Source organism: Bufo bufo, chromosome 5 (genome assembly GCF_905171765.1).
Source record: "Bufo bufo chromosome 5, aBufBuf1.1, whole genome shotgun sequence".
NCBI classification, from domain to species: Eukaryota; Metazoa; Chordata; class Amphibia; order Anura; family Bufonidae; genus Bufo; species Bufo bufo.
Window position 1 is genome coordinate 442,955,968 of NC_053393.1, and position 16,025 is coordinate 442,971,992.

Below are 16,025 nucleotides of genomic sequence, written 5' to 3' on the forward strand. Positions count from 1 at the left end.
GTTAAAGGTGCGGCCACTGTGAAAGTCACTGTTAGGCGGTCACCGTTAAAGGGGCGTCCACTGTTTAGGTCACTGTTAAAGGGGCGGTCACCGTTAAAGGGGCAGCCACTATAAAAGTCACTGTTAAATGGGCGGTCTCCGTTAAAGAGGCAGCCATTGTGAAGGTCACTGTTAAAGGGGCAGTCACCAAAGTCACTGTTAAAGGGGCGGACATCGTTAAAGGGGCGGCCACTGTAAAAGTCACTGTTGAAGGGCAGCCACTGTGAAAGTCACTGTTAAAGGGGCGGTCACCATTAAAGGGGCGACCACTGTGAAAGTCACTGTTAAAGGGGCGGTCACCGTTAAGGGGCAGCCATTGTAAAAATGTCACTGTTAAAGGGGCTGTCACCGTTAAAAGGGCTGCCACTGTGAAAGTCACTGTTATTTAATATAAAATTGCAATAAATAAATACCTGAGCAACGCCGGGTCATCAGCTAGTCTATATATAAAAAGAAGGACGTATGTATGTATGTTCCGCGATCACTCAAAAATGCAACCATCAATTTCAACGAAACTTGGTATACACATCCCTTGCTACCTGGAAAGAAATCTTGTGGGGATCACAGCTTTTTCTTCACTGCTGTAGGTCAGCTTTAGGCTAGGGCTGCACAACACATAGGGCACAACTACACTGCTACATGCATCCATCTTGGATGGATTTTTTGCGACTGTCGTGCCGCAGTCGCAGCTTGTCACAGTCGCAGCATGTTGCAGTGCGACACCATAGCCTATCATTATAAAAATTGTTGCGCGACATTGGTACGACAAAATGTTGCGCGACACATGTCGTCATGTAGTCCTAGCCTTAAAGGGGAAGGGCTCTGTGGAGGTCACTGTTAAAGGTGCAGGGGCCACTATTAAAGGGCAGCTGCTGTGAAGGTCACTGTTAATGGGGCAGGAGCCACTATTAAAGGGGCAGGCCGCTGTGGAGGTCACCGGTAAAGGGGCGGGCACTGTGGAGTTCACTATTAAGAGGGCAGGGGCCACTATTGAAGGGGCAGCTGTTGTGGAGGTCACTGCTAAAGGGTCGGGCACTGTGGAGGTCACTGTTAAAGGGTAAGGCACTGTGGAGGTCACTGTTAAAGGGGCGTTCACTGTGGAGGTCACTGTTAAGGGGCGGGCACTGTGAAGGTCACTATTAAAGGGGCGAGCACTGTGGAGGTCACTGTTAAAGGGGCGTTCACTGTGGAGGTCACTGTTAAGGGGCGGGCACTGTGGAGGTCACTATTAAAGGGGCGAGCACTGTGGAGGTCACTGTTAAAGGGGCGGGCACTGTGGAGGTCACTGTTAAAGGGGCGGGCACTGTGGATGTCACTGTTAAAGGGGTGGGCACTGTGGAGGTCACTGTTAAAGGGGCAGGCACTGTAGAGGTCACTGTTAAAGGGGCGTTCACTGTGGAGGTCACTGTTAAGAGGGCGGGCACTGTGGAGGTCACTGTTAAAGGGGTGGGCACTGTGGAGGTCACTGTTAAAGGGGCGGGCACTGGAGGTCACTGTTAAAGGGGTGTTCACTGTTAAGGTCACTGTTAAGAGAGCGGGCACTGTGGAGGTCACTGTTAAAGGGGCAGGCACTGTGGAGGTCACTGTTAAAGGTGCAGGCACTGTGGAGGTCACTGTTTAACGGGCGTTCACTGTGGAGGTCCTTTCTAATTTGTTTTATGTATAAACCTATCACCTCTCCTGACATGTCTGTTTTAGTAGATACATACATTCCCCTTGCAATAACAATTCTGGAGAATCTTTTCATATATCTCTGTGTTGTGCCATTCCTGTATTATTCCTACTAGGAAGTTTATGAGTAAATGTACAACTGGGTTTACCAGATGGGGGTGTGTCCCTATGAAGAGCAAGATTTTTTTTTTGTATTTTGGGAGGAGGATGAACTGGCCTTGTCCATGTGTATGCAGAACAACCCTTGGCCATATGTCATAGAGGGGGTCATCTTCTCCGAACCACCACTATTTGTTAGAACGGAAAGCTGCTTAATTTGGTTAATTTGTATTTTTCTGTCACCGTTTTTGCTGCCTGAAAACCACAACAGAAGTAAATATAAACCAATGAGTTTTCCAAAGTGTTGTTCACATGTTCACGTGCATGTTTTTCTTTTTTTAAAACTGCAGCATGCGCTGAATCTGAACATGTGACCCATAGGATAGGTGATAAATGTATAATTGCTGGGGCCTCACTACTGAGACTCCCACCTATAAGGATCGGGCATGTTGGGTTCAATTGCCCGATCCTTTTGCAGTTAAGGAGACAAGCTGCTGCTAGAGCAGCCTAGCAGCGTCTTTCTCGCCTCTCCCTATTCACTACACATGCATGCTCGGCAGAACTGAGTGTGCAAATGTGTGAGAGGATCGGGAGAGATAGCCAAACAAGCATTCGGCTTACAGCTATCTAATGTGTTTAGCCAGCTTAAATTACTAGCCCAGGGCTGCTATGTCAATACTACTGGTTGTCATTGGAAACAATCAACAATCATCAATAGACAATGGCAGAATTGTGAATACAGCTCTGAAGTGTATTATACATACTATGAGAAATAATACATGATTAAGTATTTACAGATAACCACCCCTTTTATGTAAATGAATCCTATAATCTGAAAAATTGTTATCCTAGGGGAGTGTACACTGTAATCCTGCAGTACAGCACATTTATATTGTTAGTGGCCAATTTATAATGTACTACGTATATAGTTCCTAACTTTCTTATCTGCTGAGAGATGTAGGTAATCTTTATTTTGTTTTGTTTTTTCATTTTATTGCTTAAACTAGCCTAACAGATTTATACACCACATAAATTTGAACCAAGCTCATGATAATTAAACTAGAAAGTTCCTTACAGATGGGAGTAAACCAGTATTCTGTAATATGGGTAAATGTCAAGTATTAATCAAACATTTGACCTTCTTTAACTTCATAAAGATTTCTTCAAATAAAGCGAACTACACTTTTTTTGCAGGAGGGAAAGAATAAATCTGACGATACTGAATACATCTATTGTACAAATTCATTAGGGTTTTGTTCATACACTATTACATTTTATATACAAATTTTATGCGTCTATAGCTCTGTGTTTGTACATGTCTTAAAACATTTATAAGTAATACATTCATATGCACACATATTCTTAGATTGCCTAGAGCACACACGTTTATAATCTATAAAGTGGCGCTTACAAGAACAGCAGGTTTGTTGGAAGAGGTTAGTTTTCGAGATGGGTTTAGGGTAAGTTCAAGTAGATGTTTTCTTCCCCGCAAAATTTCCCCTGCAAAATCTGCAGAGAATGCTCAGCAAAATCTATATGTAGGTATCTATGTATACGGTATATGTGGATTTTGATGCAAATGGTCTAAGCTGTTGCAAAAAAATCTTCCTCCACTCCGCTGCCTACAGTATATAGAGCAGCAGTATACTCTAAAATCTGTTATAGATGTGAAAGGCCTTTTGATAAATCTTGTTCAGTTGCCAAGATCTTGACCTTGAAACCCTGCATTGTTCTGTTTCTGTTTTATTCCTCCTGGAAATGTATGATACGGGGAATAGTAAAACAAATTGTCAATTTTTTCGTGCATTTCTACATAGGAACAGTACAACACGGAGATGTCAGAAAAGATGCTTCAGATTTAATTAATGGGGGATACAAGTATTACCTAAATCAGGCATGTTGGAAGAACTCACAGGTCCATGCACGCTAAGGCTAGTTTCACACTAGCGGTAAAATCTTCTGGCAGGCTGTTCCAGCAGAGGAACAGCTGGAGTTCATCGAATTCGGCATAGTCGGAAAGGGGTGGAGCACTGCCTGGTCCCCTTGACTATAATGGGACCCTGGGGGATCTGGTTTTCTTTCCGTCATTAGTGCCAGGAATCAGCCAGACAGAAAAAACACAACGATTTTTGTGCAGCTGATTACCGGCAGTAATGCCAGATCCCCGCCGGGTACCATAATAATCAATGGGTGCCTCTGCTGGAACAGCCTGCTGGAAGATTTTAACTCGTGTGAAACTAGCCTAATTATCACGACCGGCGTGCCGATCACATACGTGATGCAAAGGGAGGGAAAAGGAAGGCCCTGTCCAAGGGAGAGGGAAAGATGGTGACCCCTAACTCACCTTCAGGCTGGCACCTGACTGCCCTGACGTCCCTAGACAGGTTTCCCACCCGTATGCCGATCACATGCCTAAAACCCTGGCTTTCCCTAAGATGAGCCCTACATAGTGAATAGGGCGGTGGGAACACTAGTCCGCACCACTAACACTAAAGGGAAACACTAGGGAGAAGACAGACAATACTGACGAAACATATAGTCCCAGGTGGGCTACAACAAACAACCAACAGGGATCCGGAGGGTAACGCTCTGGTACGACAACCAGGGATAACAGCAACTCAGCTCCAGGGGGTCAGTATAGAAGTCCAGGCAGGAAGCTCTATATCTGGCAACCAGAGAAGTGGGAGAGGGGAATATAAAGAGGTTGGGAGTGCCGGACAAGAAACAGCTGAGGAGAAGGAGCTACGGATCCCTGAGTGAGACAAAAAGGATTGCAAGGCAAACACAGAAAGCTACCATTAAAGGGTTTCTATCACTTCGTTTCACCTATTTAGCTTTCAGACACTAGCGATCCGCTAGTGTCTGCTTTATCTAACCATCCTAATATAAGAGCTTATTGTCCTGCCGTTTAGCTAAAAAAATAACTTATATAGATATGCAAATGAGCCTCTAGGTGCTATGGGGGCGTGATTAGCACCTAGAGGCTCCGTCTACCTTAACAAACTGCCGCCGCCCAGCGCGTCCCTCCAGCCCGCCCATCTCCTCCGGAATGCGATGCTCCTCGTATTCGGCGCATGCGCAGTGAATGTCTGATCGCTTCCCTGCTCAGACATCTCCACTGCGCCTGTTCCTCGGAGCACTATGACGTCATCCGCGCAGGCGCAGTGGAGATGTCTGAGCAGGGAAGCGATCAGACATTCACTGCGCATGCGCCGAATACGAGGAGCATCGCATTCCGGAGGAGATGGGCGGGCTGGAGGGACGCGCTGGGCGGCGGCAGTTTGTTAAGGTAGACGGAGCCTCTAGGTGCTAATCACGCCCCCATAGCACCTAGAGGCTCATTTGCATATCTATATAAGTTATTTTTTTAGCTAAACGGCAGGACAATAAGCTCTTATATTAGGATGGTTAGATAAAGCAGACACTAGCGGATCGCTAGTGTCTGAAAGCTAAATAGGTGAAACGAAGTGATAGAAACCCTTTAACAAGCAGCGCGATCTTTAGACATAGAACTGCAACTTCCTGACCCCGGGTATAACGGAGTCAGACGTGGTTCTTGACACGCTCGTGACACTAATATTGATGAAAGCTGCCAACAATGTCACACGTATGGGGTCCTTATAACTATCCCCCTGTTGGGGCTTGTGGTATTGGACATGGTGTGAGGCGTGGTAGTGGCTTTTTTTTTTCTCCCCGGTGCATGCTTATGGAGGAGTTGGCAGAAATAGTTGTCGGCTCACAGCTTTGAGGTGCTGATCTCCCATTGACGGAGGAACAGACAATAAGCAGTGCAGAATATTTTTGTTCTATCTTCTCCTGTGCACTCCAAGGATGAAGAATGCCAGAGTTGGCCTGGGTGAGCCGTGTCATACTTACTGGTCAGACATCTTTGAACTGACAGCTATTTAAAGGGATAATGTTATGATTGATGTAAAAAGTTAAAATCAGACATCATATAGAATATGATAATCCCTTTCTAGCAAAGCTATAACCAGCCCTGTACCTCACATGGATCCAGAGATCTTTCCATTCATTGCTCCATTTGTTCTGCTAGATATGTCAGGCTGGCAACTCAGGCGTGTGTCTTTGCTGCTGCAGCTCTATACCTATCACAGCTCAGGGGCTTGTCTTTTCTAAGGGACCGTGTCCTTTCTGCTTCAGCTCTCTCCCTGTAACTGCCACAGCTTCTAACAGAACATACGGCCGAGGGCAGTTAAACATTTAAGCTGAGCGTGTGCGACCACCTCAGTTAGGTGGACAGAGAAATAAGGAAAACAATAAACAGCAGGTGGCGCTATACAGATACATTTTATTGAATAGCTCCGTGTATATGCAATTACAAAAGTATTTAGATCCAGGTGCTGGTTTGAAAAATGTCGAATATTGTTTGTGGCAGAACCTGTTTTAAGGGAATCTGTCACCACTCATGCCTCCCTTTGTGAGGGTAGCATAGTCTGGTGACAGAGACCCTTAAATCATTGATGGTAAACTCCAGCAGGACCTGAGCACTGGGATCCTTATCTTCATGAGCGGCGGCTGCCTCCTGCCCTTCTACAAATGATTTACAGCTTTCTTCTTACACTCAGGAATACGAGGACTCCCTAATGTGTGCATTGCATTGAGCAGGCTCCAGCACTCCAGTCCCGCTGGAACTGCTTAGCAGGGACGTTAGGAAAACAAATAAGCAAAAAAAGTAAGTCCTCGTTTACATCTCTAGCAGCAGTTCCAGCACAGAGCAACCTACCAGATCTCGCAGGATCTGGCATTGCCGTATCCGCTACTTCACCGCCGGATCCCCATTGACTGCAGTGAGTTTCGGCGGTGATCTGGCAACAGTTTTTTGTCCGCCGACAGCCAGCATTTTACATAGTAACATAGTATATAAGGCCGAAAAAAGACATTTGTCCATCTAGTTCGTCCTGGTATCCTGCAAGTTGATTTGTGCCGGGTCAGGCAGCCAGATGTCCTAAACAGAGATGTCAACGCAGCCTAAGCAACCCAACATTTTGCTCAAGGTATCTGTCACTACTATATATACGTCCCTCACCTAGGACAGAATAAAAGTGGTGACTCATTAGCTGAAAAAGGAGCAATGCAACCTGCTGTCAGTATGCACATTGCTATAATCAATATAGACCCTTTGGGAAGTCTGTTCACAGAACACAGGCTGCTGCTTCTGCATGCGCCTGTATTCTGTTGGAGCTTGCAGGGCAGCAGTGGGGATTTGATTTGATTTCCGTGCAGCTGTCCTGCTGTACAGTATTATCAGAATCATTTAGGATGGATAATTAATTTTAACTTGACATAATTTATAAATTAAAAGGTCTCCAAAAGGGAGCTTTACTTCCTTTCTTTTTCTGTGCAGTTGAATTACTTAATATTTAGCACCTTTTTTTTTTCTACTCAGTTTAGGGCTTGTTTAACAAGGTCAATGAGGTCAGATAAATGAAATCTCCGATTTTGACCATATCAGACTATCGTTTTAAAATTCTATGTGACTGATGGCGCCAGACTACTGTTTGCCAAAAATGTGATCTGCCATGTTGGATTTTTTTTGTCTGTTGTCGTCTGAAGTTCCGGCTTGTTCGCCTAAATCGTGACTACTTTGAGCAAACCCAGTCTGCTGATTCACTCTCTTGCCACTTTAGTCTGGCATTTTGTTGTACGGTTAAATTGGCCACATTCTGGACAATACTAATCTTATTTATATGGCCATCTTAGGCTACTTTCACACTAGCGTTCGGAGCGGATCCGTCTGATGTTTCATCAGACGGATCCGCTCCGATAATGCAGACGTTCGCATCCGTTCAGAACGGATGCGTCTGCATTAAAACTTAGAAAATTTTCTAAGTGTGAAAGTTGTCTGAGCGGATCCGTTCAGACTTTACATTGAAAGTCAATGGGGAACGGATCCGCTTGAAGATTGAGCCATATTGTGTCATCTTCAAGCGGATCCGTCCCCATTGACTTCCATTATAAGTCTGGACGGATCCGCTCGCCTCCGCACGGCCAGGCGGACACCTGAACGCTGCAAGCAGCGTTCAGGTGTCCGCTCACTGAGCGGAGGCTGAACGCTGGCAGGCGGATGCATTCTCAGTGGATCCGCCTCCACTGAGAATGCATTGGGGCCAGACGGATGCGTTCGGGGCCGCTCGTGAGCCCCTTCAAACGGTGCGCACGAGCGGACACCGAACGCTAGTGTGAAAGTAGCCTTAAAGGGAAGGTGTCATCAGAAAAAGACCTATTGCTCAAATCAGGTTTTTATGGTAAACATATTTTGAAATATTTTTTGTTGATGTTATTTTTAGTTTTCAATGTCATTGTCTATATTTAAAATAATAATTCTAAAATCCTGCAGTTTTCGTACTGGCCACTTAGGGCTCTTTCACACCTGCGTTGTTTTGTTTCGGCATAGAGTTCCATCGTCGGGGCTCTATGCCGGAAGAATCCTGATCAGGATTTTCCCCATACATTCTGAATGGAGAGAAATCCGTTCAGGATACATCAGGATGCATCAGGACCGGAACGTTTTTTGGCCGGAGAAAATACCGCAGCATGCTGCGCTTTTTGCTCCGGCCAAAAATCCTGAACACTTGCCGCAAGGCCGGATCCGGAATTAATGCCCATTGAAAGGCATTAATCCGGATCCGGCCTTAAGCTAAACGTCGTTTCGGCGCATTACCGGATCCGACGTTTAGCTTTTTCTGAATGGTTACTATGGCTGCAAGGACGCTAAAGTCCTGTTTGCCATGGTAAAGTGTAGTGGGGAGCAGTATACTTACCGTCCGTGCGGCTCCCGGGGCGCTTCAGAGTGACGTCATTCTGGAGCGCCCCGGGAGCCGCACGGACTGTAAGTATACTGCTCCCCCGCTCCCCACTACTACTACGGCAACCAGGACTTTAATAGCGTCCTGGCTGCCATAGTAACACTGAACGCATTTTGAAGACGGATCCGGTGGGCACTTCCGGCAAATGGAGTACACGACGGATCCGGACAACGCAAGTGTGAAAGAGGCCTAAGCCTAATAATAGGTGCCACTTGGTCTGTACAGACCACTTGTCATCATTATCATCACAGGCAGGATTACAATGACAGATAACATCTGATTACACAAGATCCACCATAGGTTATAGATTCTGAATAGTTTATATCAGAGCTTATAATATAAACCTCCTGACCTCTGCACAGGTCACAGAGCAGGCCTAGAAAACTCTCCCATAGAAGCAGGGGCCCATACAGATCTCATAGGGCCCCATAGCAAAATGTAGTGTGGGCGTCGTGCACCTAGTTTCCCAGTGTACATGTGTCAATCACTCCCAGGCAATGCAGAACATGCCCCAGATTTCTGACAAATTTCCTTTTTTTTTTTTATCAAGTTCAAGAAATTTTAATTAAAGGGGTTATCCGAGTTATGGGGAAAAAAATTTAAACCTCTTAAAACTCATCAGGACATACATATACATTGGTTAAGCTTGATTTCTTAAGAGAAAAACCCATACTTACACCTTTTCATGGTTCCGTTATTGCTGGGTTTACATGCTGAAGTACATGCTGAGGGGGCGTATAACAACAAAGCCTTGGCTCTCCCTCATGAATATTTTTGTGTCCTGGGGGTGGTATAAGGAGTGTAATGTGTACTTGTTGAGGGGGGGCCAGGGCTCTAATAACGATCCCCAGACGCGGGAGGGGAACGGGTAAACTGGCCAATGGAAGTGAAGGAAGGAGCCAGACACATACCCTGCTGCCGAATCAATCTATCACCACTGCCGAGGCTGTGTGAGGAGAGCGAGAGAGGGGCGGGCACCAAAGGCTCTGACGTCTCATTTACAGAGCCGGGCCACTCCCTCAAGCAGGGAGAAGCTTGTAAACGAGACGTCAGCGCCTGAGCAGGGTTGATGACGTCGGGGGTCACATGACCCAAATCGGCAGTGGCGAAACAGCGCCAAATCAATAAAGTAAGTCATTTAGAAAAGAGTTTAATATACAGTGGAGGAAATAATTATTTGACCCCTCACTGATTTTGTAAGTTTGTCCAATGACAAAGAAATGAAAAGTCTCAGAACAGTATCATTTCAATGGTAGGTTTATTGTAACAGTGGCAGATAGCACATCAAAAGGAAAATCGAAAAAATAACTTTAAATAAAAGATAGCAACTGATTTGCATTTCATTGAGTGAAATAAGTATTTGAACCCTCTAACAAAAAAAGACTTAATACTTGGTGGAAAAACCCTTGTTTGCAAGCACAGAGGTCAAACGTTTCTTGTAATTGATGACCAAGTTTGCGCACATTTTAGGAGGAATGTTGGTCCACTCCTCTTTGCAGATCATCTCTAAATCCCTAAGGTTTCGAGGCTGTCTCTGTGCAACTCTGAGCTTGAGCTCCCTCCATAGGTTTTCGATTGGATTAAGGTCCGGAGACTGACTAGGCCACTCCATGACCTTAATGTGCTTCTTCTTGAGCCACTCCTTTGTTGCCTTTGCTGTATTTTTTGGGTCATTGTCGTGCTGGAACACCCATCCACGACCCATTTTCAGTTTCCTGGCAGAGGGAAGGAGGTTGTCGCTCAGGATTTCACGATACATGGCTCCGTCCATTTTCCCGTTTATGCAAATAAGTTGTCCTGTGCCCTTAGCAGAAAAACACCCCCAAAGCAAAATGTTTCCACCCCCATGCTTGACGGTGGGGACGGTGTTTTGGGGGTCATAGGCAGCATTTTTCTTCCTCCAAACACAGCGAGTTGAGTTAATGCCAAAGAGCTCTATTTTGGTCTCATCAGACCACAGCACCTTCTCCCAGTCACTCTCTGAATCATTCAGGTGTTCATTGGCAAACTTCAGACGGGCCTGCACATGTGCCTTCCTGAGCAGGGGGACCTTGCGAGCCCTGCAGGATTTTAATCCATTGCGGTGTAATGTGTTTCCAATGGTTTTCTTGGTGACTGTGGTCCCTGCTAATTTGAGGTCATTAACTAACTCCTCCCGTGTAGTTCTAGGATGCTTTTTCACCTTTCTCAGAACCATTGACACCCCACGAGGTGAGATCTTGCGTGGAGCCCCAGAGCGAGGTCGATTGATGGTCATTTTGTGCTCCTTCCATTTTCGAACAATCGCACCAACAGTTGTCACCTTCTCTCCCAGCTTCTTGCTAATGGTTTTGTAGCCCATTCCAGCCTTGTGCAGGTCTACAATTTTGTCTCTGACATCCTTGGACAGCTCTTTGGTCTTTCCCATGTTGGAGAGTTTGGAGTCTGCTTGATTGATTGATTCTGTGGACAGGTGTCTTTTATACAGGTGACTAGTTAAGACAGGTGTCCTTAATGAGGGTGACTAATTGAGTAGAAGTGTCTAACCACTCTGTGGGAGCCAGAACTCTTAATGGTTGGTAGGGGTTCAAATACTTATTTCACTCAATGAAATGCAAATCAGTTGCTATCTTTTATTTAAAGTTATTTTTTCGATTTTCCTTTTGATGTGCTATCTGCCACTGTTACAATAAACCTACCATTGAAATGATACTGTTCTGAGACTTTTCATTTCTTTGTCATTGGACAAACTTACAAAATCAGTGAGGGGTCAAATAATTATTTCCTCCACTGTAGTAATATAATAGCTCTTAGCATACATTTATATAACTCAGATAACCCCTTTAACTATAAATTTTAATTAAAAAGAAAAGTTGTGTGCCTCACCCACTTCATCCGACTTTTATGTCAGAAAAAGTGACACAGGTGCTTCAAATATATGATGCTCATTCTAAACACCTTATTTCTCAATGTATATACACCAGAAAACTGTCAAAAATACATTGATAAATCTTTTTTTCTTCTATTACAAAGCTAGCTGGCTGCAGCCACCACTAGGGGGAGCTCAGTGCATAGGAATTAACACAACTACCATGGAAACTGTAATAATCTCTTTGAATTGGTGGCTGTGTGAAAGTGCATCGTTTTCAACCAGGGAAGAGAAGAGCAAGTTTCGTGTGCCGAACCCCCTTCTCTCAGGCTCCTTAGCAGTCGCGAGGCCTGCCTATATTGCAGGTACGCCATCTCCAGACCACTGTGTCTATGGTCCATGGTGGCTGCTGTAATGCATATCTCTTAGGCAAGATGGCCGCCCCCATAATTATGCTCAGGAAACAGAATACAAAAATCTGCAATCAGAAATTACAAAGTCAAACAGATTAGAAAAAAAGATATGCGTCACTCTCTGGTTTAACTAGTCTAGGTTTAAAGTCATAGGTTACACATTCCCTTTAAGGGAATTGTAGTCATTTTGAGTCTGGTGAAAGTAACTACATGTTGGGTACCTCTCCATAGAACATGTTCCTTGTCTGTCTTTCACACTACAGGGTATAAAGAACTCGTTTTTCCCTCCATAACATATATCTTTTACTTTTCGCTTGACTGTTCCCATCACAGAAGGGTACAGTCCCATGTACTGAATTTTGTAGAGTCTCAGCTTTCAGATTTCCTTTGATTACAGCACAGTAGTAAAACGAGCCCCCCACCCGCTCGATTGCATTGCTCCCCTTCCGACAGCTTGATTAATAAGCCTAAAACACAAATTGAAATGAAAAGAGAAATGAGCTCCAGGTGCCCGGACACCTTGTGCTGCGCACAGAACCCAGGCCTGGCCGGCCTTACAATGCCATTCATTCCCACACCTGAGGGACTGAACTGCGCGACCGTAATTGCTGTAACTCTTATTAATGTTCTGACATAATTCCCATTAATTCCACAGGGCTAGTAAATGCATTAGGACTTGTCAACATATTATTTGACACGGTTTATGATCTGTAGAATTATGCTCCTAAGCGTTGGGCAGCTCTTAGGCACTGGGATGGTATGCTTTGCTCCCTACCTTGGAGAAAGGTTTTTCATGCTAGTCACAAGACGAAGAGCTTAGCGGTGCAGGGAGGTAACGTTCGTGGGTTTTGCTTGCTTTCTCGTTTTTGGGCTAAAACCCTCCTCTTTTTCATTTGATGGTATCAATTCTTGTGTAACGGAGTCTTGTGGAAGAGTTGGAGCCAGCCTTTTGTACTTGCCTAAAGCAAGGCTGGAGTATATTATGGGTAAAATTGGTTAATTGGCCACCATTTAGGGGCCTCCACCACTCGTCAACACCAGACATAATCCCCTGGTATTTAGCATAGTGATATTATTATTAGCACTGTACAGTACTGCTATTTGGGTATTGTGTGGCCTTATTGGGAACTATTCACATCTCATTTTGGGCCTGTGTCAGACATATACATCAAAAGGATCTCCTGATATCAGACGTAAGATGGTGACCCATCTCACTGTACATGCATACAATGGGATACATCACCCATAGGCTCCCTTGTGAAAAAAACATTACGTTTGCTTGTCATTGCATACCAGCCCTGTGTATGCCAAAAGGACTATATTTGCCATATGCTGCTTGCAAGGAGGCCTATGGGCACGTTGAAGGTATAAGTAAGGGATGTGTAGGAAAATGAGATGTGAAAATACATACTGGTACTGTTAGATGGCATTGTATAGCTGTATTATTTAACTAGTATTATGGCTGTATTACTCAGGAGGGGCCCTTCATATTTTCCTCAGAAACCACCAACTTTTACCCTGCCCTGGTAAGTCAGCAGCAATGGAGGACTTTCCTCTCATGTAGTCGATACAAAAAATCAGAGAAGGGTTTTTCCAGGGCCAGACTGGGAACTTAAAGTGGCCCTGGAAAAAAAAAAAACCCTAAAAGTGGCCCCATGTTGTAGACAGGTCCAAACTGACAGAAGGCGGGACAACACAAACAGTCGACAACAGAAGTGTGAGGGGGGCAGCAATACCGCAGTCCAGCCCAAAATACCACAGTGCAGCACAAATACTGCCCCACCTGCTGCAGCATTTAATATTATTACCATCCTGAGGACAGCGATATAGTTGAATTCAGGAGGACCCCTGCGGCTGTACATAAGTCCCTGATGCTCCTACCATTAATTAGTGTAGGGAGCATCAGATTCTTATTTACTTAGCTGGGTATCGGCCCACCAGGAGATTTCCCTATAAGGTCCATGGCCAGTCCGCCCCTGGGTTTTTCCACTATACTTAGCTAAATGAGATGTTTGTAAAACTGCTGTCCATGACTTTGACATGACAAGTTACTGGTGATGACGTGCCATACCAGCCATATCAGTGGCCTCTGTGGTCAAATGTTGTACTAAATGCATTTACCTTGGAGATGGCACTTTGTAAACAAAACCAGATGGGGGACCGTTGGAGAATCTGCGCTGGATCGGCAGGAGATAGAAGTGGTGAGTAATGTTTTTTTTAGGCTAGTTTCACACTAGTGGTAAGACAATCAGCAGGTTCTTCATCTGGCATTGCCGAATCTCTTACCGCTAGTGTGTGAAACTAGCCTTACAACATTTTTGGCTCCATTAAATATTTTAATGATCCAGTGTCCATCTCATATCTCAGTGATGTCACTTTGCCTTCATTATAATGTTGTACCCCAGTATTAAGGAAGGTTCCACAGTAATGATTCACTGATGATGTCCACCATCAGCCATAGGCTCTATTCATATATTCTCTTTTTCCACAGGTAGCGAATATGATGAGGAAGAAGTAGACTATGAAGACTCAGACAGTGATGAGTCGTGGACCACAGAGAGTGCCATTAGCTCTGAAGCAATTCTGAGCTCCATGTGTATGAATGGAGGGGATGAGAAGCCATTTGCCTGTCCAGTTCCTGGATGTAAAAAGAGATATAAGGTAATGTGATTATGATTTCTCCTATGTATGTGCGTAAAGCCTAAACACAAAGCATTGGGGAGATTTATCTGGTGTAAAGTAGAACTGGCTTAGTTGCCCATAGCAACCAATCAGGTTCCACTTTCATTTTTCAGGGCTCCTTTGGAAAATGAAAGGCGGAATCTGATTGGTTGCTATGGGCAACTAAGCCAGTTCTACTTTACACCAGTGTGATAAATCTCCGTCAATGATTCTTAGGGTACATGCACACGCCCAGGATTCATGTGCGGAGAATCTGCCCTGAAATCCGCAGGTGTTCGCAGTGAAATCCATGCAGACAATCCGCGGATTTACATGCGGATTTGGTGTGGATTTTACTAAGTGAATAGAGAAAATCTGGTCAGGAAAACTAAAATAAACTGACATGGTATGGATTGTAAAATCTGCACCGCTGGTCAAAATCCGCACGGAAAAAATCTGCATCGTGTAGATGAGAATTTCAAGTTCTCATAGAATACAATGTGCACGACCTACGGTGCGGTTTTTCCACACGCAAATCCGCACCCAATCCTGATCGTGTGCATTTAGCCTTAGAGTGAGCTGTTCATCTGCGTCAGTTTGACATGACCAAGAAAGGTTTCCATAATCTGAATAGTTAACAAAAATATTTTAATTCACTGACAGCAAGCAGAGGATGTTGCTTTATTTTTCACAAAACAGGAATACTCCCTGTGGACCTTGAAATGTGGTATATAGAGGACACTACTGTCAGTTCTTTAGATCAGTGAGTTGGGAGTGAGTGACCAGGAGTTCAGTGAGCGCTCCATTCAAAGAAGCATATGTGTCTTAACTAGCCCCCTGTCTGCGTATGGAATGTTCCAGCGGCTGTCGAAATGGCCAGGGGCGTAACAATTAACCATGGGGCCCACAATACTAGGACCACCAACTGCATCCAGTAACTTCAGGAAATGGAACGATGATGGTTAATATGGACTTTTCGGTCCTTGCTCTGCGCTCCATCACGCACTGCTTCACTCCTTCCCATTTATCCAAATTCCTTAATGTTTCCTATGGCAGTAAAGCTGTGATCCTCTGATCGCTCGCCTTCTGATCATTGTTTACCAGTATCCTGCAGATGATGGTTCCATAGTTACTTATAGTTATTACCTTGGTCTACTTATATGTTAGAGAAGCCATTTTGTTTAACTTGGGAAACATGAGAGTGGAGGACTCTTGCTCAGGTACTGTTACCCATAGCAGTTGATAGAGGTATGCCATTGGGTACACATACCTTATGGCTATATCTCTTCTGGGCTTGTAAGGTACAAAATCTACTAGCTTTTGCTCTAACCAGTGATATTAAAGGGGTTGTCTCATCATGGACAATGGGGGTATATTGCTAGGATACGCCCCCATTGTCTTATAGGTGCATGTCCCACTGCTGGGACCCGCACCTACATCAAGAACGGAGGCCTGCAAGTCAAGGAG

The 16,025-nt window shown here is 44.7% G+C and overlaps 1 protein-coding gene across 1 annotated transcript in view; it reads left to right on the plus strand.

Annotated features, from left to right (window-relative positions):
- JAZF1 (JAZF zinc finger 1) overlaps positions 1–16,025 on the plus strand; it is a 293,318-nt gene that overhangs the window by 258,329 nt on the left and 18,964 nt on the right. Inside the window, exon 4 of the mRNA XM_040433576.1 lies at positions 14,389–14,558. Coding sequence (XP_040289510.1) covers positions 14,389–14,558 — 170 coding nt within the window. The remainder of the gene's footprint in view (positions 1–14,388; positions 14,559–16,025) is intronic.